At 40.2% G+C, this 27,284-nt stretch overlaps 2 protein-coding genes across 6 annotated transcripts in view; both read left to right on the plus strand.

Annotated features, from left to right (window-relative positions):
• The first annotated feature begins 2,291 nt into the window (after window positions 1-2,291).
• LOC139292609 (CASP8 and FADD-like apoptosis regulator) lies at window positions 2,292-8,578 on the plus strand. 3 transcript variants are annotated; one of them, XM_070914969.1, is made up of 10 exons: window positions 2,292-2,437; window positions 2,606-2,964; window positions 3,616-3,721; window positions 3,896-4,031; window positions 4,969-5,018; window positions 5,104-5,173; window positions 5,347-5,393; window positions 6,038-6,116; window positions 7,276-7,780; window positions 7,863-8,578. In XM_070914969.1, exons 2-10 carry the CDS (start codon window positions 2,669-2,671, stop codon window positions 7,990-7,992), a joined length of 1,419 nt encoding a protein of 472 aa, XP_070771070.1. In that variant the 5' UTR covers window positions 2,292-2,437; window positions 2,606-2,668; the 3' UTR covers window positions 7,993-8,578. The 3 variants fall into 3 exon arrangements, with proteins under 3 accessions (XP_070771070.1, XP_070771072.1, XP_070771071.1); XM_070914971.1 differs by having other exon boundaries at window positions 3,685-3,721; XM_070914970.1 differs by having other exon boundaries at window positions 2,307-2,357.
• A 2,267-nt stretch (window positions 8,579-10,845) lies between these two features.
• LOC139292749 (disco-interacting protein 2 homolog A-like) overlaps window positions 10,846-27,284 on the plus strand; it is a 75,079-nt gene continuing 58,640 nt past the window's right edge. For 2 of the 3 annotated variants that reach the window (XM_070915117.1, XM_070915118.1), the window contains exon 1: window positions 10,846-10,969. In XM_070915117.1, the coding sequence (XP_070771218.1) occupies window positions 10,846-10,969 (124 nt within the window). The remainder of the gene's footprint in view (window positions 10,970-27,284) is intronic. The other variant, XM_070915119.1, reaches the window with a different exon arrangement.

Here is a 27,284-nt window from a genome sequence, read left to right on the forward strand (position 1 = left end):
AAGTGGTGTAGGTATAGGCCCTGTGTGCTTTAACAGCTACCCAAATGAAATGTTTCTGGATGAAAAGCTTAAGCAGCATCAGGCTCCTGGTCTGAAGCTCCTAAACTAGCCATGCACTGTGCACTCTCACCTTTGTCTACTGAGGCAACACCTCTCAGATATTGGTTCTTCATACCCAACATAACTTGGCCACTGAAACATGTACATACATACGTGGTGGTGATTCAAATCACTGTGGTACTGCTGCAAACTCAGAGACATGGATGGTTTGATGGCTAACGTGAACTACTAACCAGCGACAAATAAAACATACAAGTCACTACCTGGCCACTGAGACTAGCAAAGGCTACTCAGAGACTTTAGCTGGACCGCTGTTCATCACAGTGATTTACGCAACAGCATCTCCTTTCAGACAATCAACGTTACTTAACAGAATCAGACCCAACCCTTTAACGTAACGTTACTTCGTGGAAGATGTAATAGATGGACGTTAGTGCTACTTTTAAGCATTAAAAAGTTATACTGCAAGCCTGCAAGGGTGCAAAATTGAGCCTTCCGCTTATATTTTTCAAAATAAAACATTTTTGACTAAACAAGCTGCAAGTGTCAAGGTGGAAATAGTGTATATATTCCAGGACGAAATGTGCAGTGGCTAACGTTAAGTGAACCTACGTGCTGTTTTGCCTGAAACACTGTAGCTAGCTAACGAGTTATGTGGATGGCTCTACGCAGCCCTGTTAGTCAGTTAGTTAACTGCTACCTAGCTAACGGCTGTTACACCGCTGCCACGAAAGCCTGAACCTGCACGTCAACGTTAGCTACCTTAGCTAGGCTTGCATGCCGTTAGCGTGCCTGCTCTAGTCGGCAGCTGCTGCTGGACGTCCTCATCCTCATTTTACACCAGTCGTGACCAGGCCAAAACGGCTGACTGCCTCGCTCCAACGCCGAAGCATCTGCTCTGTGGTCACTAGCTACAGACAGTTAACACTCGTGTCGGCACTGGTCAGCCCGCTGACGTTGAAGCATCCCCGCCGCGGGTTTACGTCCACATCAACACACGACAGTGCTGCTGATGTTCCAAGTCACCAGCAGCCCTTGACTGCGAGTACCTGGAAAACCCTGAATGCTTTGCCAGCTACCAGATAATGAAATACTCACCCGGACTGAAGCTGGTTATGGCAGTGCCACGCGGTGACTGTGTCAGGGAAGTAGGGTTGGTGTTTTCCCAGAGCGGTCACCCAGGTCGAGTATCTTTCCTCCAAACGGTCGCTCTCTCAGTGAGCAGCACCTCCGTATGATCTCTGCACACTGCAATGGTGCTGAGCCACAGCGTGACACGATTGGCCAGACGGAGCGGAACTCGGAGCGCTTTGGTAAGCAGAAAGCTCCGGCAACCTGCAGGGGGAGCAGCAGTGACGCCTTCAAGGCTGTCGGAAAACTCACAATCATGCTTTGAGCTACTCTTATTGATATCCTGCTCAAACAGATTACACTGCATATAAGCAGGATGTGTAACTTGGCAGTAGTAGAATATCCTGAACTAAAGCAGATTAATTCGAAAACATGTTTTTTAAAAAAAGTATGAAAAATATATAATATTTCATATAATATATGAAAAAATAAATGCAATCTAAAGTAAATAATATTATCTGAAGTAAAGGAGTCCTTATTTTTGATTGTCATAGAAGCCTATTCTTATGTTTTTATTTGCATAATAAATCACCCCTCTCATGCAGCCACCAAACATAATTTGATTACAGAGCCCATTTTAATTTGTTGATAAAGACTACCCAGTCAGAAAAAGTCTAAAAACATAAACCTGTTTTACTCCAGTGTTTTTAAATATTACTCATGTTAATAATTCCTGTTGTATTTTATGATATTATATTTTGTGCTACTTTCTCATAAGGCTTGCCAGGTTTATCCTTTCTATTTGGTAATAATATAGTTATAAATGTTATTAATCCATTTACCCAGATACTGTGATTATTACATTTCACTTTGATTGTACATTTTATGATTGCATGTGACTAATACACTTGATTGATTGATTGATTGATAGAAATGCTGATAGTCTGCGGTTTTAAGTGTTAATAAATTGTCAATAAATGGATTTTGGTCCGGATCATCTGCTGCTACAGCTTGTGCCTTTAAGTTTTGTTATCAAAGCGGGGCCGCCTTTTTGCTTTCACTTTCGCTTTAGTGAGCTATAACTCCATATTGTGCACTTTTATAAACCTAGAAGAATTTCGGTCGTAATTGTGCGCCTGTCCCGTAATCAAGATTGCTGATTTCTAAATGTCAGTCAGTGATTCGCCGTGCACGACTCGTGGGATTTGTGTGACTTTACCAAAGAGGTACTTCCCCAAGTATTTTATGTCGTGCGTCATCTTTCCATTCCTCTTTCAAACTGTCCCTCAGATTTCGACGGTGTAAGGTAGGCTGTTTCAATAATCCTCTCAGTTATTGATCAATCAAGTTATTTGTTAGTATTTATCACATGTAATCATATATGGTACAGTCAGTGTTGCATTGACATGATTGTTTGCTATGTTTATTCGGAACTCAAGCCTAACACAGTATTAATCGGATTTCCGGTGTATAGGTGGATCGGTCTTGATTGCTGTTCAACATCTCCAGCTGTCACTCGTCTCCCACCAAGGTCCACATGGCTCATCCAGACCAACATCAGCTCCAGGCGATTAACGAGATAGCAGAGGCTCTCTGCAGCGGTGAACGCAGGAGGCTCTTCTACCTGTGTGAAAGCTGGGACACCGACAACACCGTGGCTTGCCTGAAGGAAATGCTAAAGTCTAAATTGATGTGTTATGAGAGAGATCACCTGTTTCTGACGGAGCTGATGTTGCAATTGAGGCGTTTTGATATCCTGAGGAAAGTGTGTAAAACCAGCAGAGAGGAGGTAGAGAGGAATCTGAAATGCAGGCAGGTTCTGCCAAGATTCAGGTAAGATGTGTTTTAAAAAGTCAAGTTAGCTTTGGTGGGATGTAACTAAGAACATTTACTCAAGTTCTGTACTTAAGTATAATTTTGAGGTACTTATTTTTTTATTTTATTTTATACTTATACTCCACAACATGTCAGAAGCAAATATTGTGACTTTTTGCTCCACTACATTGATTTTAAAGCTTTAGTTACTTGTTTCTTTGAAGATTCAGATTATTAATGCAAAATATAATCAACTAATACATTATGATGTGTTTTTATGGATTAAGCCAAATGGCAGTACAAAAAGTAGTTAAAAGTAGCCTCAACTTTACCAGCTACAACATTAGTGATGCTTATTATAATCAATAATTATAATCCGATGATATAGTATACATTATTCTGAAATGGGCCGTTCTGCATAATGAGTACTTTTACTTTTGGTACTTTAAGGAAATGTTGATGCTAATAACTTTTGTACTTTTACTTGAGTAAGATTTTAATGCAGGACTTTTCCTTATAGTATGTCTACGCTGTGGTATTGTATTACTTTTAACCAAGTAAAAGATCTGAGTACTTCTTCCACCACTGCATATTAGTTTTAAATGTTTTAACAGTCCAAGTTAACATACTTGTGGTTCTTAAAATAATCATGTTTTTTCCTTACTGCAGAGTATTGATGGCTAATATAAGTGAGGATATGGCCAATGAAGATCTAAACAATGTGAAATTCTTGTTAAGCAACACATTACCCCGCGAGAAGATAGAAAAGGCCAAGGTGAGACTCAAGTTTGGTTTCGTTTTCACTTACTCAATTCCAAATTCTTGTGTGTGTAGGAGGGGAGTTTTGGTGTACTGTCCCAAAAATGTCAAAGGCTCACTTCTTGTTCTACATAACACAACAATTTTAACTTCCATTCATTCTGACTTCCCCCTCTCTCTTCTGTGACAGAATTTCCTGGATGTGATCATTGAACTGGAGAAGCTGGATATAGTTTCAGCTGAAAGAGTCGACTTTGTAGAGGACTGTTTGCAAGACATCGGCAGGCTCGACCTAGCCAAAAAACTGACTGCGTACAAGATGTCAGGTGAGTTACTTTAACCTTTTTAATACGGAATGGCTCAAGTTTGTAAGGAGTTTATGAATCGCCAAGATGAAAATCATCTTTGACAAAATGTGAAAAGCATGTTCTCAAGTGAGCAAACTGTGAGGTTTGTAACATTTGCACTGTACACACAGTGCATGTGAAATATGAAATGTTTATACTTTCTTTAGACAGGAAAATGTTAACTGAAAATGAATGAATGATGGTTCACAACACATGACTGCTGGCAGCTGACAAGTTCCAAAGAAAAATGTAATAGCTGAATATCACATCCTCTACATAGTTCCCAAAACAAAGAAAAGAAAGAAAAACATGTTTCACACATTGAAACCCAAAATTAAAGCCACCTGTACAACACATTTTTTCGCAGTGACCACATACTCTGACAATGCAAAGGTGTATTTCGGCATGTTCCAACAAAAAGTAATAGTTTTTTTCTTTCCCAGAATATGACATAAAGCATAATATAAAACAAAATGCATTTCATTTTCTGTTTCATTTAACTCACATAACTGACAAAACACATCTTAATACCAGCATAACGTCCAGTTTACAGATGTAATGGTAAGATACCATACCTCAGTTGGACACAGATATACTTGCCCTTTGGGCAGATTCAATTTTACACAATTTTCAGTACTAAACTCTGTATTTATTAAACCATATGTTATAAGTTTCAGCTTATTCCAGGTCTCATTGTTCCATCTTACTTTTATACAACTAAAAACCTAACCTTAATCAAACCAATATTAACATTTTCTTTCATCTGCTTCCCATGACTGTAACTTTTGATATTAAATGTGCACTTGCCCAAGGAACACATATCTATGTCCCACATGAGGAGTTTTTTGCGCAGGCTTGATCAAGTTTATTGTATGTGAAGATACAGAACGTCTGTTTGCTCTGTCTGTGTACACAGTTGGAGCATCTGAACAACATTCATCTCAACAACAAAGGTTCAGAGCTCATGTGAGTACGACAGAGTACAACAGTTAATATTTACTGTATTCATTTACTCTCTCATAAAACTAATACTGAAACATCTTCTCCTCAGTTTCCATTCCCCCCTTCAAATAGTTCCAACCCTGTACAACAAACAAGACGAGGACCGTCCTTCCACAGTGGTAAGACAGGCTACTTATTAGCAAATTATAATAACTGTGCCAGAGATACTGTAAGCAAATATTATTTCAGATGGAGCTTTACAGCTACCCAATGAAAACAGCTGGAAAGCCCCAGGTCATTCATTGTCTTTCACTTTGCTATTCATATTACCGTATTTACCCTTTGTCACCAGCCACTGAAAACATACCAGCGCCTGTATACAGAGAGCAGAACCGTCAGGTAAGGTTTTCACTCACTATTAAACAGAGTTGGAAGAAGAACTCAGATCCTTTGCTTAAGTAAAAGTTCTAATACTACACTGTGAAACTTACTTCACTACAAAAGTCCTGCAATCAAAACCTTACTTAAGTAAAAGTAAATAATTATTATGAGCAAAATGTACTTAAAGTATCAAAAGTAAAAGTACTCATTGGGCAGAAAATGCTCCCTGTCAGTGTTTTACTATTATATATAATATTTCTGGATTAATATTACTGCTGCATTGATGTGTAAATTGCATTTTATTGCTGTAGATGTTTATGGTTGCGCTAATTGTACTACTCTATATACTATTGGGTAATTTAATCTACAGCACTGCATCATATTCTATAATATCATTATGTGTTTGTAGCGACGCTGTCCTTGTACCATGTATCACTAAGAAGTCCACTTCATGAGCTCAGAAAAGCAACCCTGTTTTCAGTTTGTGACGATGCATTTTCCAACTAATCGAAGGTGTTTTATTTAGTTTAGAAGTAGGAGAATTTTCTCAACCCATAAAGGAACACTTCATCCTTACTACAATTCCATTCCTATATTTTTGAGTGTGTTTGATTAGTAAAAGGCATGTTTGAAACTTATTTGCTTTTTCTTTTGCATTACAGAGTCAACTAGATTGGTATAAATTTAACACTAATCCCAGAGGAGTTTGTGTTATCATAGACTGCGTGGGTAATGATGGAGGTGAGAGACAAAACACTTTCTAGCTACAGTCCAAGAGTAAGAAGTATTGAGATCCATTACTTAAGTACAAGTACTAATGCCAGTGTAGAAATACTCCATTACAAGTGAAAGTCCTGCATTTAAACTTCTGCATCCTACTTAAGTAAAAGTACAAACGTAAGATCAGGAAAAGGTACTTAAAGTATCAAAAGTAAAATGACTCGTTCTGCAGAAAAATGGCCCTTGACTGCCATATTATTGTATATTACATAGTAGATTGTTAATACTGATGCATCCATGTGTAAGCAGCATTTTACTGTTGAAGTGGAGCTAGTTTTAACTATTTTATACACAGTAAGGTAGTTTAGTCAACCTAGGGGTTGGGCCCCTCCAAAGGGTCACATGTTAAAGCTGAGGGGTTGTGAGATGATTAACAGGAGAGGAAAGAAGAAAAAACAGAAGAACAACAAGTTCTGCTACACAAATTTGTATTAATTGTTTGGACTTTTCTCTTATCTTTGCTTTTTTTTAAATAGTAAATAACTTTAATAAATGTTTTTTTTACCCTCAAATAGTTATTTAAATGAAACCATGAGAAGTTTAGAGGGGAAATGTCTTTTTGGTGCAACTGCAACTCATAGAAATTGGTTTCCAACTAGACGGTGTGTTTTTGTAAGGACTAATCTTTAACAAGTTGTATTTCATAAGCTTATCACACGTGTTTTTATGTTAAATATTAATCTGAAAACTAACTAGTAACTATAGCAATGAAATAAATGTAGTGGAGTACAATATTTGCCCCTAGGAAATACTCAAGTAAAGCACAAGTACCTCAAAATTGTACTTTATTGTACAGTATTTGAGTAAATGTACTTCCTTACATGCACCACTGAAAAAATATGTTTGATTTGAATTAGAGCTGAAACAATTAGTCAATTAATCCACTAGTCGATCGACAGAAAATTCATCTACAACTACTTTGATAGTTGATAAATTGTTTTAGTAATTTATCAATGCTTGTTTCTGTTCTTTGTCTCAGGTGATAGAAACTGAATATATTTGGGTTTCAGACTGTTGGTAGTTAGTAGCAGCCATAGTCTGATTTTTTCATTTATCTTTTTAGTGATGTATTATGAGGGTAAAACTTAAATTCTGGTTTCATCTTTCCTCGCTCACTCAGACATGATGGAGCAGACATTTAAGGCTCTTCACTTCAAGGTGGTCGTCTACAAATGGCTGAATGTGGAGGACACTGTTTCAGCCCTCACAGGGATATTCAGACAGAGAGAGAACCTCGAAGGTGACGGCTTTATCTGTTGCATCATTAGCCGCGGGACGACGAATCACCTCCTGGGTACAGACTCGTACAGTCCAGGTCTACATCTGGACACTGTCAGACGTCTTTTCACTGCTGATGCATGCCCCATGCTGACAGGCAAGCCCAAACTCTTCTTCATCCAGAGGTACAGTGTCCCCGAGTTCCAGCCCCATGCCACGATGCACCACCGGGATGAGGACCTGGAGACAGATGGGTGTGATGGGCCATCCAGATGTGATATGATCCCCACAGATGCAGATGTGTTCTGGAGTCACTGCTGGACAGATGAACGTCAACTGGAGCAAGGACACCATCGCTCCATTTACCTGAAGACACTGACAGACGCCTTACACAAAGGCCAAAGGAGGTACAGGCAAACACTCGACAGTTTCCATATAACCTAAAGACTGTAAAAGCTCTAGACTAAACTGTTGTTTGTGTTCTGACAGGAAAACACACCTTGTTGATGTTCATACCGAGGTGAATGGGGCCATCTTTGAACATAACAAGAGGAATCCTGGCGCACACTACCACATCGATCTGAAACATACTCTGCGGAAAGATCTTTTCTTACAATAGAGCAATACTTCATCACCAGCAATACTTCCTGCCACAAATTAATGTAGCACATACCTTGCCAGAGAAGAACCTTTTTTTTTTACTGTGTATATAGCGACACCTACTGGTTGTATTAACTCCAAACATTGAAGATGAAGCAAAACATATATATTAATATAACCTATATATAAACTACATATATATATTTTAACTGTTTTGTAACAGACATACAAATGTACATGCAGAACAAAATAATAATTATTATAATAATAATAATAATAATAATAATAATAAACAAACAAACAGCACACCCAATCAGAACCTCGCAATAGAAACAAATGTCAATTCATGCAAGACAAAAAACAAACGTTATAGAGTAATATAAAGCACATAAAGACTGTTTTAATCATACACAACTTACTGTAAATGTAATCATATGTAACTAATTTTCTTTTTTGAAGAAGTAATGTGAATGGCCTTTTTCTTGCCTCATACAGCGCAGCTAAAACAGGAATGTTACCCATATATTTTTAAAATGTTTTTATTATATGTATCACTTTTTTTTATTATGAAGTAAACACTATATTTGATCGATCTATCTATCTATCTATCTATCTATCTATCTATCTATCTATTTATCTATCTAATTCAATTCAATTCAAATTAGCTTTATTGGCATTGGAAATGTTTACATTTACATTGCAAAAGCAAGTGTGAAATAAAAACATTGTGATTTTGCTGTTGGAAATATATACAAAGTAAAAAATAACTTAAAATATAAAAAAAAAATCTATGTACTACTTATTGTATTTGTATTATTGATTTTTCATTTTTTTTACTCACATTCTGTAACTTGTTTTAGAAAAACATGGCATATAATTTAAGTTACTATTATTATTAATATTAACATAGTTTCCATTGTGGGCAACTAGCATAATTTCACATTTAAGTGTAATTTTAATACAAACAATAGTAAAGTAATTCAACAATGTATTCAAAATAAAAAATGTATTCTTCAATTCAAGATATGTATGCCTTTACCTTCAATATGTTTTCACAATAAGACTTACTTATCACCCCTGGGATCAACAAATTGTGTATTTCTGGGCATAGGCGAACTAGGCGGTCGCCTAGGGCGCCACCTGCCGGAGGGGGCACCGCTCCAAGCCTTCAGAAAAAAAAAATGTTATTAATGTTATAATGTTTGCCGTGTATGCGCGCGCGGGGGGGGGGGCAAAATCATAATCTCGCCTAGGGCACCAAAATGGCTAGGGCCGGCACTGGTGTATTTTGTGTTTGGCTATTTTCTTTCATTGTAAGCATTTCTGTTATCTTAATACTTACGTTTGCTACAGTACAATAAAGTTGTAGAACAATGTTTGAAATATAATGACCAGTATGTTGATGTGGGTCACATGATGTTCAATGTCAGCATAATTTGAGTTCAGGAGGCAGGACCACATTTGATAACAGGATGCTGACTCCTCCTAGCCTCCAGTCATGACTTTGACAGGATCTGCTCTTATTTGGGCTTTGCTTTTTGCAACCCCCCTCCACCTCCACTTTCTCTTTATATGGCAGTTTGTTGAATTCAGTAGATGATTTCATGTTCACTTTAAAATATCTATATTTAAATATTTAATAATAATATTTAAAGTGTTGCCTTACAGTGGCCTTATGCGCTCTTCAGCTGACATTGTCTTTGAGTTTCTGGCCTTATGCGCTCTTCAGCTGACATTGTCTTTGAGTTTCTGCACTTGAACTTGAACACTTGAACACTAATTTCTTTCACGACTTCCACTTAAATTGACACTTATTGCTCAGATCATCACCGACACTTCAACTCACCTTTCAACACTTTCATTTCACCTGATACGGTGGCCTATTTCAGCTTCACCCAGCGCTTACTCTTAAACTGAAACTTTAATTCCTCTCAGCACTTTCATTTCAACTGAAATGCCTCAGCTTCACCCCGCACTTACACTTAAATTGATACTTCAACTTCATTCAGTGCTTATACTTAAATTGATACTTCAACTCCTTTCAGCACTTCCCTTTTAACAGCTATAAATATTTGTATTTTAACTATTTCAAATGTTTCAACTGCAACATGTCAGCAGTAAGCATGAAATGTAGCCATTTCTAGTTGTAAATATAGCATCCTTATAGCGACTTTTGAATACTTTCTAGTATACCGGCCACAGTATGAAGATATTTTTGTGCTTTGGGAGTGCCATTAGCCGGATGATAATTCAATGCTATCTTTACAATACAAACCATATATATATTTTTTTCAATAGTACAGTAGTATCTCCCAGGTCACTGCATGTAATCCAGTGCCATGCAGCACTGTGATTGTGACAGTAGGAGGCAGGCAAGTTGTATGAGGAACATCAGGAGACAGCGTGCAGCACACAAATACACGAGTGGGCCTCGTGAACGCGCACGGCCAGGGCTGCTGTTGCTATGATGCAATGGCGACTGCGCCGTGGGAAGCGAGCGAGGAGTTGAATGAGTTCTCTGCACAGTTGAAGTGAAGCTGCCTCCGACAGTCAGGACACCGTCAGTGCCGAGGGACAGACAGCGGGCACGGAGACGCTGGCAGGGCCCTGACCCAGCACACTACATGGAAACGCGCAGCCAGGTGTGTCTGCTAGCCCCACAGCTAGCCGTGTCATGACGGTTGGAGAGATTTCTCACACATCTGTACGACGTTGCAGCGAGACAGGAGACGCACCAACACCCTGTTTGCCCTCCTTAGCCGAAACCAAGTGAGGAGGGGTTGTTGTTTTTATTTTTATTTTCATTTTCTGGTCGCATTGTCCTCAGAACCGGCGACTCAGTGGACCTATTCGTGCGTCGTACTGGACCACCATGGCTGAGAGAACCTCTACCGGGTTGCTAACGATGATGTTGGAGCCCACGCCGGCTGTCGCTATGACCCTGCCGGCGGAGGTCCGGGAGAAGCTGGCGGAGCTGGAGCTGGAGCTCTCTGAAGGTAAGTTGACAACAACATGAGCACAAACCAGCGCACTCGCCGTGTGGCTACATCCCGCAGTTTGTGACAGCTATCAGAACCACCGCCCTTTATTTTGGCTTCGTGGCTTCATGTTTGAAAACATGCCAGCCTCACCGAAGACCCTCTGATACTATCAGCCATTCCCAAAACTGAACTTCTGCTGTAGTTTTCTCCTCATGACATTAACTACTGCTGCACCGGGAGCTGCTAAACTAACCTACACTACACTGGTTAATAGGTCGCACTGTTATGTTTCACTTGAAATGAAGACAAGCTGTTCCTAGTGTCTGAAATTTTAGATGTCACACACTCCGACTCCAAACCCCATATTTGATCTGATGGCTATCTGCCTCAGCGTTAACAGCTGAGCTGACACACCCATACTGCTGTGATGTGGCTGTTTTTCACCACAGGGTCTGTCTTTTTGAAATGTATTGAAAAGGAAAGTGAACATCAGAACATCATCAGAAAAGTTTAAACAGTGAAGAGTGTCCAAGGCAACATAGGCTTCAGGTGTTTTATGTGAAACACTGTTTGGATCTTTATGAAAGATTTTCCAAGAATTTTGCCGAAATTGCGGATCTGTACAGTAGTTTGTGTGTAGGTGCACATGTGTCATGTACTCCTTGCTTGTATCTGTTTTACCTCCCACTTGTACTTTGACGTACTTCACTACAAAAAGAGCAGAGAGGCGTTTGAACATGGAGATCTTGTGTCTGCAGGTCTATAAAAAAATTTAAAAAAGCATTCAAATTTGATTTTCCAAATGTCAGTTAAATGAAGTCACTAAATTAAATTATCTCAAATTTGAATTCTTTGGGTTTCAATTTTAACATTTCATCTTATTTGGTGTAATTTTCCTTTTTGACAGAATCAGATGTTTTGATAGTCTATAAAACCCAAAGCCAACCACATATGGTTATACATGCTACACTTATTTATGTAAGAAAAGGTCCATTCATTATAAAATAAGTCCCTTAACTATTTTACTTACTTGCTGACAGAAACCTAAAGACATCATAGCATGTACCTGCACAAAGTCCTGTACAATGAGAAAGCAAAGATTACTGTTATGATTTATTACATTTATATCACTTTCCTTGGTATTTGTCCTAAAGGACAAATGTCACCATCACTAGTACTGAATATATTTATGTAGCTGTTTCAGAGTTTCAGTGCCCTGTAAATAATGAAGAGGGTGCTTATTTTTCACAAAGCGTTTCTTTTGTTTTTTGTTACTTCAACTAGACTCATTGTTTAACTGTGCTCCTTTATTTGAGTGGTTCTCACATGGTGAAATTAGCCCAGCTGTGGTAAAGTCATACTAATTAATGACCTACATTAAGTCTGATTAGATTTGGGATTCGACCCCAGGGTGTGACCCTATTTTTTATCAACTCTGGAGAAAATGTTAACTCTGCAAGCCAGTAAGTGTAGTCCTTGAACTTGACATAATAGAAAACCCATTGACCTGTAGTTAAATTAAAAGTATTGTCTTTCTCCGTGTTTGCCGTGTTCAGTAGCATCATACCAGGGTTGGGAATAGACCAAAGGTGCACGCTTTGATAAGCACATTAGTTGCCACCGAGGCCCCTAATGGGATAGACATGTTTTCAGGAGCGGCTACCAAATTAATCTATATCTGTCCAGTTTCCTCTTCCTGCTCTCCACATGTCACATCCTGCCATGTTGGAGCTGTGATAGCAGTATCTCCCTGACTCTGCTGCCTTCTGCTTCTCTTTCTGGCTTTTCTTCCCCTGACACACTCCGTTGTCTCCTACCCAGCGGTCTCTCTCTTTCACTGGCTCTCTCCACGACTCCCACCTCCTTATTTCCTCTCTTTTCTCCCTGATCAAAGAAGAGAATGTCATACTCTTTTTGGGTAAAGAGAAATCAACCTCTTTTTTTTTTTCACTCTCAAATCCTATTCCTGTACGCCACTGTGAACTCTTCACCTCATGTTGATGCCCTTCGGTTGCCTCCATGTTGCATCCTGTTTCAGTATAAAATAGACGACTCGTTTTAGTGGAAGGAGATGAGAGCCTGCGAATCCTGCAGGTTTTCCATCCTCCTCAATGAGCTCTTATCATAGGGATTTAAAATCAGGCATGTTCCCACTGAGAGACACATCTCTGTTTTTAGTATGCGTGTGTGTGAGTGTGCAGGAACACTGTATTATTCATGAAGTTGAATAGAAGTGTCATGTATGTTTTCTTAAGCAGTTTAGCAGCAGCAGCCATTGGAATAACATGAGTTTGAGACAATCCAGCAGCTCAACGAGATGATATTCCAGCGTCAGCAGCTTAGGCCTGCTGATGTGTGAAATAAACAATCTGTGCACTCTTATTGTGATTATAATAAATAGTCTTTCCTCTACAGATGCATTTATTTTCAATTTATCTTGCTTTGTTTATTTCTTAGTGTACATGTGTACTGAAATGTTTGGATTACTTCACTCTCCTGTCCTCCTGATGAATACTTGTAGCCCAACCACCAAGTCATTTTAGATAATTTAAGCCAAGTTGTTCTTTCTATGTCACTTTGAATGTGCATTTATTCTGTTTGTCTACAATGTGTCTCAGTGCTGCTCTATTGTTCAATGTGTCTATTTAGTTAAATCATTTTAATAACAGTTTACTGTGTAGACTTGGGGTCTGTCTTGTGAAGCAGGATTACTAAATAATCTGGATACCTTCACTCAGTTAAACCTGGAATCGCTTTAAACGTGGAAAATGGACTTAAAGTAAGTAAAAGAGCTTTTCTAGGTTTAAAGCCCCTGAAAATATGGCTTTAAATATTTAGCATTCCTCCATAACATCAACTATTCATAACTCAATAAGCAACAATCAAAGTTAAGAAAAAATATTTGAGGGCATTGTTTAGTAAAGGAGTGGTTGGAATTGATGGGAAATATGCTTTACTGGCTTTCTTCGGTTTTTGTACGGATTAAACAAACAAAGTATAACGTATTGGTGAGTTGTACAGGTGCTGGTAGAATTTTGTTACCTTCAGACAGGCTAACTGTTTCCCCCTGTTTCCAGTCTTTGGGCTAAGCTATCTGGCAGCTGGCTGCAGCTATATATTTACTGTACTGGACACAAGAGTGACATCAATCCTCTCATCAAACTCTTGGCAAGAAATCGAATTGTTGTATTTCCCAAAATGTTGAACTATTCCTTTAAGTGTTTAACAGTCAAAAACTCAGCTGATCTGCTTCGTCAGGACCGTGTGGTTGTGGTGTGATCAGATTTGATTGACAGTAACCAAACAACCCACCAACTCCCTTCAGATTCTGAATCATGTTGCCAAATACTGATTGGTGCATGGACGTATGTGACATCACCTTTTTCTAACTCAGTCCCGCCCCCTTCAAATCAGCTAACACAGACATCTCTCAAATAACCAAAACTGTTCTAACTTTAAATCGTGTGTTCATGTTGGAGGCCGCCATTCACAGTAAGAATCTGATTGAGAAAATGTGTATTTAGGGCCTTTTAAGCAGAGCAGCTATCCAGCTTGGTAATTCTGCTGCTTTTCCCAACAATGCTGGTAGACTGAAATCCCCGCCTACCAAATTCTACACATCACAGTTGGAAGGGACCTGTGGTATTTCTCAGCTGACCTGGATGCAGACGAGTGGTTAAAAGATGGGGCGTAAGGAGGGCAAGAAGACGGATGATCCCCATTATCTCCTGCAGGGAGGAAAGAGGGAGAGACGAGTCTGCTGAGTAATTCATAGGCTCACTCTATCATTCCCTGGTTTTCGTCCCTCCTCCTTTGTTTGCTCTCTAAACCCTCTGATTACAAAGTCATTTTTAGTCCAGTGCTGTTGTTTGCTGGGGAACTGCCAAACCCCCTGGTTGGTCTTTGCGCTTGTTTTGCCTGCTCCCATTCAGCAAACATTTACAGAGGAGCATTGCAGGTTTTGGGTAGTTAAAGTGGTGCCTGGCTTGTTTATGGTTGTTTGTATTCATTGAGAAAAGGGTTGTAGGTTTGTAGCAGGTTTGAGGTGTTTGGAAGATGATCCAGCAGCATAAATGTGTTTTTTTTGCAAATGTTCTGCAAATACATAATAAAAATATTCTTAAATCAGATTATCTGGTCAATTTAATGATAGACACAGTTTTCATTTGTTCTTACCTTATCTGTATCCTAGTATCTGCTGCTGCAGTGACCCCATCAGCCCATGGAGACCATTTAAGTTTCACCTTATCTAATCACTTAGATAAGGTGAAACTTTACTCGCCTGTAAAGGTAAAGAGGCAACCAGGCAGGGTGCTGTCAAGTGGTAACTAGTAATGAGATGGTGATGATTAAACTTATACATGCTTGCCAACCTCTGGCACTGACGGAGGCTTGATAGAGTACTGTTCAGAGGTATGTGTCTTATTGCTGTTAATGGACCACCGTAACTCCAAATCATTTTCCCTCATGGATAGAAGTTGATCACTATAAATATCACTCTTACCTGATGATTCTGCAGCATTTGCAGTGGCAGAGTAGGTACATTGCCTCAAAATAAGTTCCCTAAACTGTAATGGCGAGACTGCATTATACTGCGTGATAAAGTGTGCACAGGCCGAGGGAATGGAGACAAAAACAAAGCTTATGTGTGTGAGAGAGAGGGTACAAGAACAAAACAAGTTGGAGAAAATGGTAAGATGCTGCTGTGTCAAACTTTTTCAGTTTCACAGTCAAGAGTCAAAATCACATTCTTTGCAACACTGAGACTTCACACAACCACCTGAAATGAAGAAATACCCATACAAAGAAGCTATCACCATACCTGACAAACTCACTCACAAGGTGATTACAGATGCAATATTTTAGGGAAAATAAGAACTGTGAGAGAAAACCATGATCTCAATTCTGAGTGAGTGATTTTCACTCTTATTTTATCCACTATTGAAGCCATACTTAATAACAATAGTTTGGATTCTGTCACACAAGCTAGTGTGAATTTCTCATTGATTGTGGTTTACTGTAGAACCCAGTTATGTCCTGAGGCTGCAAGATTCGCCCAGTTTGCTGCTGATCCCATTTTTGCCTGACAAGCTAGCAGTTGTCCAAGACTTCTATGGCTACTGGACTAGATATTGAAACAAATTTCAATATCCAACTAATTTCTAGTCTCATGACACTCATTTTATAGTCCAATTCCCCCAAATGCATGGACACCAATTGCATATTTTCCCCAGGTCCTTAAAAAGCCATAAAAATATCTTTTGCAAGGTCCATTTTCATCCAACAGAAGCGCCATACAAAAACATGTTATATAGACCTATTATACAATCAAACCTGAATCAAGGTCATAGGCCTGCAGACTACGTGGGGTTTGTGGATAGCTTTGGTGGCCAGAAGTTTCACAAAAGCTCTTTTTATAAAGTATGAGTGTACAGGAAACTCCAGTGAGTTGGCCTACAGAGTTTGTCAAGGAAAGACCACTCTGCTTACTGGTCCTGACTCATTCCTCTCTGTGGTCACTCACTCCCACCACCAACTCATGAAGAGAGAACGTCCACTGGGCTCACCCAGCGAGTTCAGCCTATTGTTAAGCAAAACCAAACATTTGATGAATGTGGAATCACGCTCTACATTAAGAGCTTTGAGAACATGTAGGATTTAGGGCGATTACTGCTGGTTAGCTCTGTAATAGGATCCTAAAGAGAAGAATGTTGAGCCTTGGAGCGAGCTCGCTGGCTGCTGTAGCTGTCCAGTTTGGAGATAAAGAGGCAGCTATGTGGTGCCCCTGCCATAGTGGAGGATAGAACGTGGAGGGTCATAAATATTTCAAGGGTGTGCCTCAGAGCGGATTACAGCTTCAGATTCTTGTGCTGCTCTCATATGCTTCTGCCTGTATGTACGAGTCTGTGTACATGGAGGTGTGTGTATGTTTGGTCCATTTATTTTTTGCTTGCGTCCATGGGTGGATTGTTAAGGAGCTCCTTTCCATTTATTAAGTACAAACCGCAGAGTTTCATTTTAGCCCAACAATGATCCGCTACTGTAGGTCCTGCCTGTTTGCTTTCTTTACAGTATTCAACATCCTGTCTCTGTCTTTATAGGAGCCATGAATATTTAATGGTCTACACTGTGGGAATGTAATATGTAGAAAAACTATGTCTTTTCTGTCTTTGTTTACTCAAGTGTTTAAGATTTTTTTTTTTGGTGTGCCTATGGCTTTCCTTGTTGGAATTGCTCATTTAGGTTTTCAGTATTGTTATCATTATAAATTGATCTGTTGTTTTAGTAATTGAAAAATAGTAGTTATTGATTACAATGTTGTTTTCAATCCACTTATTGCTTAATCAGTGATTTTTGTTTTAGTAACATCTTTGCATTATGAAGTCAGCACTAATATAGTTTCAGTAATGATTGTAATTCCCAGCTGCCATGTACGTCCCTGTGGAAGTATTTTGGGGGCTTTCGGCTCAGACAGGTTTTAAAGTTTGTTCCGAAACTTGAGATACAAAAAGGTTTCTCTGCCTGCATGCCAAAAATATGACATTTAATTTTCTCAACTGATTCAACTGATTCATGAAGTGTCACTGACTTACTGGTGCTATTTCAGCAGCATTTCATCGCCTATAGAGCTTTATTGCTATGGTTACAATGGATGACACATAATCGCATAATTTGATTACACTGCTACACTCCAACAACCCACAACTTGTGACAGACAGCAGCATTTTCCAATATACACTGTAAGAAAGAAGAAAAATGCCAGTAAACACTTAGTTTCAGGGGAGCTTGATTGACGTTTAGTAATAGTCCCTTGTTAGTTGTCCACTTAATTTATTAAAGCTAAATCAATTCCCCATCATTTGTTCCAATATTTTCACGATTTCAGAGAAATGCAATGCCGTAATCTTAAAGGACATCAACCACTGAACATGTATGCTGACTAAATGGGTAGCTAACAACTGGTTTATTAATGTATTAGAACAACAAATGAACAGGCAGAATTACTATCCACATTTATTTTGGTATTGTCAATTAAATGTTACTGCTGGGTACGTTATATCAAAGCAGTTTGTTATGAGGCTCATTAATACATTGAAGCCCCAGATCATGAATTCTGCCTTTGCATTGGCCAACACCCAATACTTTTTTAGAAATCATACATTTTCATCTTGTCACACAGTCTGCTATAATTTAGACGAATTATAATCTTAAATAGAGGGCTGTGGATTCTTTATCCTTAAACTACTGGCAGCTAAACTGGCTCCTACTTTATATACTATATGTCTCTCTGCATATTTATGTTGTCTTAAGTCCCATGTAGTTGTATTCCCTTAACTTTTTCAATCAGGCTATAGAAGCAGGAAGTTGCTCTTTTTCAAGCCCACCAGAGACTTGGCCCTTTGCTAAGACATCAATAGAAAGATGGTGCCAGCCTCCAGCTGGGCCACCATCCTGTCCATCCTGCCACAGAGAGACCACTGAGCTCTGCTATCTCTGATATCTCCACAGGTTCAGCATATTTCCTTCATTGTAGTAATGGCTACTAGGTACTGTGCCTGTCTGTCATGACACTGTGTCCTTGCTGCGAGAGAGATGGCATGTGCAGTGGAGAGCAGTGCTGTGCAGTGGGCACCGGCGCCAGGGAGATCTGCTGACCAAACAAGCCGCATGCCCCACTTCAAGGACACACTGCAAAATTCACTCAGCTCTGTGCACCGCATTCTTCCACCCAGCAAGGCTTTTGTTCTGCCAGCTTTCTGGTGTAAATTCTTTGCTGTCCATTCACCTACCTGTGTGTGTATCTGTGATCCCTCAGCCTGCCTGTGCCCATCTGGTGAGAACAGAGGCTTAGCATGAGAGTTGGATGGAAGCTAAGGACCCCCCAGCTAACACCACAACTCAATCTGGCCTCTCTCTGGTCCAATCACAGTAAAACACACATACAGAGTCCACCTCAGATAGCTAAATTCTCTCTAAATGTTGTGAAATACTCTCCCAAAAGATAAAGAATAGCATATTTTCTATTATTCATGTTTCCTGCACAAGTACAGTATGTTCACATTGTACTGCAGTGTTTTCAAGGTGCTGAGTGAATTGCCTGCAGAGGATAGAAGTGGGCTGCAGGGCTGAGGTCACTGAGCTGTGCAGGGAGCCTTTATACTCTAGAAAGGTTTTCAGAGCCCAAGGTAAAAATGCATTAATAGTCCTTCATTACATCTCTATTTGTTCTCTTGATTATTATTCTCATTTAATATTTGATTTCTGTGTTTATCGCTGAAACATAATACACATTGCCTGACAGCCGAGCTGTACTGCCAACAGACTCATATGCCTTTTCACGCATTCATTCTGCGGCATGAGTTGAATACATTGCCTTGGCTGTTTTTATTCACATCTTAATGAAGAGTGGAACTTCAGTGATAATATTACAACCTCTTGAACTCTTTTTACTCCCTTCACTGTATTGGCTCCCTATTCACAAGTGAGCCTTTAATGGTGAGAACCTCTCGGGTTGATAATAAAGGCTGCAAATATGAAAACACCTCAAGAAGCATCACAGATTCCTCTGACTGTTTATCAAATCCTCTGCTGTATCTTGTCACAGAGTGTTGATTATATTGCTATATGGAATCCCAGTTAAATAAGCTGCCAGTGTGTAATTAAAATGAGGGATCATAACTCATTCCAGAGAGGTGGTGTAATGATGTACTGGTCAGCGCATTGAACAACTATTAGCTTCTGTTGACCTTCTCGGGCCGGGAGCAAGCAGAGGTCAGCCTGCGCAGCATGACAGGACCGTGTGGAGTCTGTGAACTTAGCTTAGCAGCAGCTGGCCAACAAGCAGCGCTCTGCGATAGTATGGAGGAATCACTAGAAAGGGCCAACTTTTTGAGAATCCGAGATGGTTAACAGTGCTTATATAGGCTCATCTTTTTGGCAGGAAATGTGTAATTTTGATTCTTTCTTCTTTGTTGCCAAGTTAATTTTTTTATTTTGAAGCTGTAAAAAAGAAAAAACAGAAACAAGACTGAAGAGATGTCTGAGAAGACCATAAACGTAAAAGTTTACTTTTTTTTTTTTTCTTCTTTTGGTTCAATCAATGTCTAGGCCGACTCAGGTGTGGTGTGCAGATCAAAGACAAACGGGGCCTTTGTAGCAGCAGCAGGCAGCATTGTCAGCCTTTCTGGTGGAAAACAAACAGACAGAAAATGCCTGGAATGTTCTGTGACCTATCAACTTAACCATGAGGAGAGGGGTTTCCAAATCCCCACCACTGCTGGAGGGCACGACTACACACAACAAACAGACACACAGCATAGCAGGTTGTCCTAGCCTTTTAAAGAACAAGCCCCCCCCCCCCCCCCTCCGCTTTACCTCATTCCCTTAGGTGTCCCACTGGAATAAAGTAGGGAAGGAATAAAATAAAACTGTGTGAGTTTTTTGGTTGTGTGGCTAAAGCCAGGCTTTTTTTTCAAATATAAAACTTAACTCAGCTCACATACCAGAAAATGTGTTTTCAGCCTGTGTGCTCGCAGCAAGCAGACAGTTTTAGGTGAGCTCTGCTGCTGTTGCTCTCCAGAGACTGTTTCCAGTGTGTTATTCAAGGTGTACTTGTAGAGCCAGAAAGAAAAGAGGGACGCAAAGCGAGGGCAAGTCAGGACTGCATTTAAAGCTCCTAAGGCATAACTGACAAACTGTGTCTCTTTCAGCATTTAACAATTACTAACCAATGTCTGTAAGACATAAGTTGTAAATCATCTCGATAAACATCGCAATAGACTGTTTTCTTTCCTGGTGCTGAATTGAAGCGCTTGAAGATCGTGCATATACATTTGAAGCAGTCTGGATTTAAATCAAATGTACCCCGTAAAACCCTTCTTGTCCGAGTCAGTACCGTGCAGGTAGGAGATGAAGGTACAGCTGAAATAACTACTTAGTGATATTAAAACATCAAAGCAGTTAAAGGACAAGTTTTGGTTTATTACAACTTGGGTCTTTGTTTTGCAATTTGAATTTTTCTGTCATTTCTATTGGTAATAATAACTTTGTACAGTTTTCCTATGCAATGAGGGACTATCACTGACATTTTGGGTGCGCTCGATATTCATTTCTTCCCTCCAAATAAAGTGGTTTTGAACTGTTTGCTTGTTTGCTTGTTCACAGCCCGTCTGATCGTCTGACTGCTCATGTGTTGTCATGGCCAATAAAAATTATGGCCACTGCTGCGAACACGAGGCCCAAGCTGTAATATACTGAAATTAGCCATCAATGCTGAGATAAGGAGATAGTGACATGGAGAATTCCTTACTGCTGCTTGAACCTACACAACCATCTGCTGGGAGCCATACACATTTGAGAGAGACAGTTGTAACTGAACTGCCTGCCTGAGTGCATGTTCGATACATTGTGGTTGAACATTATTGAATATCAGCTTCTGTTCTCACAAAGCACCTCTGCCTTGAAATAACAACACAATAAAAGGCTGAGACTGCCAGGGAAACTAGCGCCTCACCTCTCTTGACTGTTTTGTCTCCCTTCTGAAGATTTGGATACAACGGCCGATGAGAGGCGGTTTCTTGATCAAAGCACAGTGGCAGGTTTTCCTGTGCAAGTTAATGTTATTCCTCTTCTGAGCAGCCTTTCTTCTTTCCCATATATTCTTTGTCTTCCCCTGTAACTATGAAAAGATAACTGAAAAATGTATTTATTTCTGTAAATTTGACATGCTTTTAGTGGCCTTTTTTTATAGTCAGGTACGACTTGCTATCTAAAGAGATCTCCAATCTCCATTCCTTAGTAATGATGTATGAACATGGGCTCTCATACTATGTATGTTCAAAGCCTAAAGTAATCACTGTGATGTTTTCTCTGGCACTACCACGGACACACCAGATGCTTTTACCGATAAGGAGAAGGGTTTTACTCTGACTGAAGAACTTTTCTGAACCAAGCTCCTTACCTTAAACTGCATCTAACTTAACCAGTTGTATACTCATTGTATTCATGTTAATGACCCCCCTCCAAGTACCAAACACTAGTAAACCTTTATAATCTGTACTGGTCTGTGTATAGTATGTAGCTACTGAAATGAAATGCACCTTTTTGTCTCTGCATCCATCACAGTTGTGCTGCTAGTCAACACACCCTAGAGATTTTGAATACCCTTTTTACACAGTGTTACTTGTGGAATCCCAGGCACTCGGGGAGGAACAATGACACAGATACAACTTTAAGCTGACCTGTAATCTAATATAACACATACGCACACATACACACACACACACACATGCACACGTCACGTCTCAGTGCTCTTACTCACAACATTCTTGACATGGAGGTCACAGGCCTCTGCAGTCTGTGGGTGATGCTCATGGCTGCGGTGCCATAACGTGTGTGCGACTTGCCTCGTGATGACAGTTGGAGCTCAGTTGTTGAATCTCAGAAGTCTGCATCCCCTGTCCGCCCCCCCCCCTTTTGCCTCTATCTAAGTAAGTCTTTAGACAAGTATAAGACCCCTACCTTTCATAAACGTCTTCCTCTTCTTTGTATGAAGCGTTTCAGGTCATGAAGCAAACATTTGTGTGTGATTCTTTACAGTATTTGTGTCTAGACAAATACCAATGATTATTCATATGGTGTAAAAACTAGGTGATAATTGTTGCAGTATCACATCAGTACTAATAAAATAGACTTTTAGTTGCTTGAGGGCTTGTCTTGCTCTAAACTGTCTCTCAGCTGTAATCAAGAAAGCAACAGTGGGATTGTGCTAGTTCATGATTCAGCATTGTCAATAATGCCAGATGATAACTGCAGAGAGCCCAGATATACTGTCCATGCTGCCTCCACCCTGTCTGCCATTAGGAGGGAGAAGCAGTCAAGTCTGAAATGCCAACAAGTGGTAGATAGCTACTGGGAGCCTCTCCTGGTGTGTCATGCCCCTGATGACACACACACACACACACACACACACACACACACACACACACACACACACACACACACACACACACACACACACACACACACACACTGGAGTGCAAACTTTCTCCTTACTACTGCAGCCTCCAATTCTAATTGCCAATTCTTTTGTGTGTGTGTGTGTGTGTGTGTGTGTGTGTGTGTGTGTGTGTGTGTGTGCGTGCGTGTGCGTGTGCGTGCGTGTGAGCCATATGACCTGAAGATCAGAAATCTAACCCATGACAGAGTTGCTGCTTCCTTGTCCCCTCCTCGTTATCTAATTTGATGAGACAAACAGAATTTAATTTGACTGTTGTCGGCCAGGCCTATATTTAGCCATCAGGACATTAAATCATAGTACTCTGACGACCAGGTGACTTTACTTAATGCGGAGAGAGGAGAGTAGCAAGAGGAGGATGAGTTCCTGCACAATTGCCATGTCTGATGAAGCTCAATAGGACTAAAATGGGAAGGATTTACACATCAAGCTGGCTGTCAATGCAGAGAACACATCGCCTATATTACAACTGCATCCTGTAATTCCTCTTCTTGTGCTACCGTTTGTGCACTTTAAAATGAGTAGTTAACTTAAATGTTTGAATGACTGTCATGTTGACCAAACTAAGCTCTTGAAAATGTACTGAAAAATGTAAAAATCAGTGGGGGTAACCACTCTGTTTCTATTTAAAGATGACATGCCTTTCAAGTCCACTCCAGACTTGCAGTTTGGTCTGGCTCTCTGAGGTTAAAGTTGGTCCTTCCAAGTCAAAACTATAAAGAGAGATGTATTTACATGTCTGTGTCCAAAGGGTCAGCTGAAGGGGAAGAAAAAAGGGAGGAAGAAAGGAGGTGGGAGGAATAATGAGGCTTGGATTTAAATTTCCCTTTGCATAGAAACAGCTGGAGTATGTCAGACCTCAGGGAAATCAACATTTGCCAGTTATTCATATTGCTTCTTTTTTAACCTGTTCGTACCAGATTTATGTGCTTTGCTACATAGACTAAAACAGGCTATACTAGTAACAATCGCAGGAAATTATTTCAAGTGTATCCTTTTTGGGATGACTTCCTCCTGATTATAGTTATCCTGATGCAGTAAATACCATGTTGAAACAAATGCTTAGAATTAAGGCTATGTATTCCCAAACGCTGGATTCTTATATGGTGCATTCACTCAGGTGAAACAGTCACAGTGTCTGCAGTAAACTACATGTGTGCATATCGGCCTATGTAGCATTTTTGAAAAGGAGTTTGCAATCACTGTGCTTTTTGTAGATGCATATTGATCTAGCTTTGCATTCTTTCTGGGTCGTTACGGCAACAGTAGAGCTGACACACCTTATTCCCTCAGTCTGACTACTGGAAATATTATGCTTTATCAAAAGCACTTGCTTTTTACTGGCTTTTTGTGGCAGTGCATAATCCACTAAAAATGAAAGGCATGTTTTGAACTTTTTGTTTTTATTCACTACGACAGCGATTTCCAAAGAGCTATGCTAATAAAAATCATTAAGTATAATTCCAACATCTGCATTATATTTCACGCACTAAGTGTCATCACTACCCTTTCGTCCTCTTGAAGAGTTGTGAAGATGAACTGCCTACAGGCCTCAGCAGTGTCGTCCTCAAGGCCTTGACCTCTGACCCACTGTTACTGATGCCGCGTCAGGATGAGCGCTGTATCCCCTGCAGGCCACAGAAGACGAATGATAGGCTAATGCAGAGCTTCAGCAGGGCTGCCATCAATCTGCACTTTCTCTTTATGGCAAAAGGGATTGGCCGTTGGCTGGAGACCATGTGCTACCGCCTCTGTCTGCCTAGACAATCATCTGAGACCCCTGACTCTGCTCTGTTATGTGTTTTTTGCCGTCGGCAGGCTTTGCACATGTATGTCTGTGCACATAAATACACACAAGTACCCCCCCCCCCCCCCACACACACAGCCTGTTTGTTGAGTTAGGCTGTGGGTTTGGCCCCTGGCTTACATGAGTATGAGGATAAGTGCATAAGCAGACCCTGTGCTGGCCGCTCTGTCTGTCTCTCTCTGGAACTGACCATTTCTTTTTGTTCCTAGTGTTTTTCTGTAAAGAATGATGGAGGGTCTGGAGCACTGAATGCCTTGCTCAGTGAAAAATGCTATTACAAGGCTTAGCAAGGACAAGAGTTTGTTTTTGTCTTAGAATCAGCTCCACTTGTTTTTGAAGTATTGGCTAACAAGTGAAACCCCACCCATAGCAATCACTGGTTCCATAAATAAGGGATATTTTGTCTGGTGTAATGGACTGGTATTTATTAATTACATTTTTAGAGATGTTTATTTTAAAACAATATGTAACAGCCGTTCATGCATTCCTGCAGTGAGTTCAAGAAACCTTTGGCTAGATCCTCAAGAAAGGCCAATAATTCCTGAGGTTTGAATGAAACGTATTTAGTTCACCACTTGCATGTTGTTTACTGCACGACAAAAGTTCACACACACACACACACACACACACACACACACACACACACACACACACGCAGGATGTCAGCCATACTAAAGTGTTACTTTGAAATAGCCCATTTTTGTGACACTCATTAAGTAACTTATACACAATGAGCTCTTGCTCCAAGCAGGTTGAAACTAAGAATAATTTGCAAATATTTGACTCAGGTCTGTTTGTATGCAACTTCACATAGTTAATTCCCAAAGAGACGTGCTTAAAACTCTTTAATTTCCCTAGCGAGGCAGAGGCTCCACCACATTAGCTAATAGAGGCCGATTAGCCTGCAGTGGAGTTGGCAGACGGTATCAGCTGGCTAGTGTTACTGAACAATATCACCACAGCTGACTCTCTCTGCCTTATCTTCCACATGTACTGGAAGAACAGCGAGCAGCCCTGCCGCTGCCTGGTCCGAAAGGCTGCCTGACTTTGAATTGTGGGCGTATGTGGAATGTGGGGCTGGAAAAAGGCCTGGGATGGCTTTGAGAAATTTTTAGAACAAGCATTTTATTCAGTTGTTTTCCCCATGTATGGGAAAGCAGTGAGAGCTGGCAGAATACCTCAGGAAGCTGGTGGACCTCAGGCTGTTGTCTGTTTGACAGACGTGAGCAAACAAGCCCCTGTGGTTGCTGCTATTCTGTTTGTTTGTTTGCATGCTATAACGCTCATTATGTATCATACATCTGCGCGATTGTTTAGCTACAAAATGTAAATGCTGTAAATGCTGGGTTATTTCTCTGAAGGTACACCCCAAGGCTTTGAAGTTCCTTGTTTGTCAGAATAAAGGTTTACATACAGTTTAGCTTCGGGACATGTTGCGTTTCTCTGAGGCACATTACCGCATGTTATTGCAGCACAGATGTTCTGGAGCTGTCTGCTGTCGATCCCGTTCTTTCTTCTCTCCCTCACAGACAGTTTAAAGAGCGCCGAGGCTAACCTCAGCTCACCTTCGGCTGAAATCTACTGCATCTTTTCTGGGTTCATTTCTCTCAGTCTGCCTGTCAGATTCCTCACAGAGAGGCTCACTCGGGGGTTTGACCGCTGACAATAATGCTTGAGAGTCCAGTAGGGAGGGTATTGATTGAGGAGCTGGAGGGTGGAGAGGCAAAGTGATGGACCGAATGAGGGAGATGGTGAAAAAGGGAGTAATGGCAGGCAGCGAGAGGGAGCATGGAGCATAGATATGTGGAAGTGAAAGATAGAAGGAAGATAACAAGAGCTGCCGAGTGACATAAAGAGATAAAGTACAGAACAAAGGATGAGAGTGTGAAGGTTGGAATAAGAGTAAGAGATATAAGAGAATATCTCTTCAATATGTTAAAAAAATATATATATATCATAATAGAGTGTTTTATCCATACACTGTAGCCTGTAGGCTCAGCCTTTATGTGTGTTTACAGACACATTGCTATTGCACCAAGAGGCTGGGAAATAAGCAATAATAACAATAATAAACAAACTGCTAAAACATTACGTCTCCCTTTGGCTGTTTCAAAGGCCTTCTCAAGTGTAGCTCTTATTGGATCTCTGATGCTAAGTAGCAAAAATAGGTTATCATTGAATGACCTTTCATGAGAGACTGAACAAAAATTGCAAAGGCTATAATCCCTGTGGCTTCCTGGTTGAGAACCGTCTTTCATATTTTCATACGCTGTGACTGCCGACAGATGAAAACAAAACAAACAGCAACTTAGCTTTGAATAGCTCGCCGTGTGTTTGTGTTTTTAGCAAAACAATTTGAATGGGATTCATTCATTCACAAGCCCTGAAACTAGAGGAGAGAAAGGGACATTTTTAATTATTTTCTGTTATCAGGGAAAAAAAGCTAATTAAACAGAAAAGGGGTTCTCTCACAAGACTGGAAGACTCATCCATTACTGTCATCATTG

Source organism: Enoplosus armatus, chromosome 11 (genome assembly GCF_043641665.1).
Source record: "Enoplosus armatus isolate fEnoArm2 chromosome 11, fEnoArm2.hap1, whole genome shotgun sequence".
Classification (NCBI taxonomy): domain Eukaryota; kingdom Metazoa; phylum Chordata; class Actinopteri; order Centrarchiformes; family Enoplosidae; genus Enoplosus; species Enoplosus armatus.

Coding starts and splice junctions, on each gene's coding strand:
- LOC139292609 (XM_070914969.1), top strand. CDS start 2,669: ATGGCTCATCCAGACCAACATCAGCTCCAGGCGATTAACGAGATAGCA. Junction 2,965..3,615: donor CAGGTTCTGCCAAGATTCAG/GTAAGATGTGTT, acceptor TCCTTACTGCAG/AGTATTGATGGCTAATATAA. Junction 7,781..7,862: donor TTACACAAAGGCCAAAGGAG/GTACAGGCAAAC, acceptor GTGTTCTGACAG/GAAAACACACCTTGTTGATG.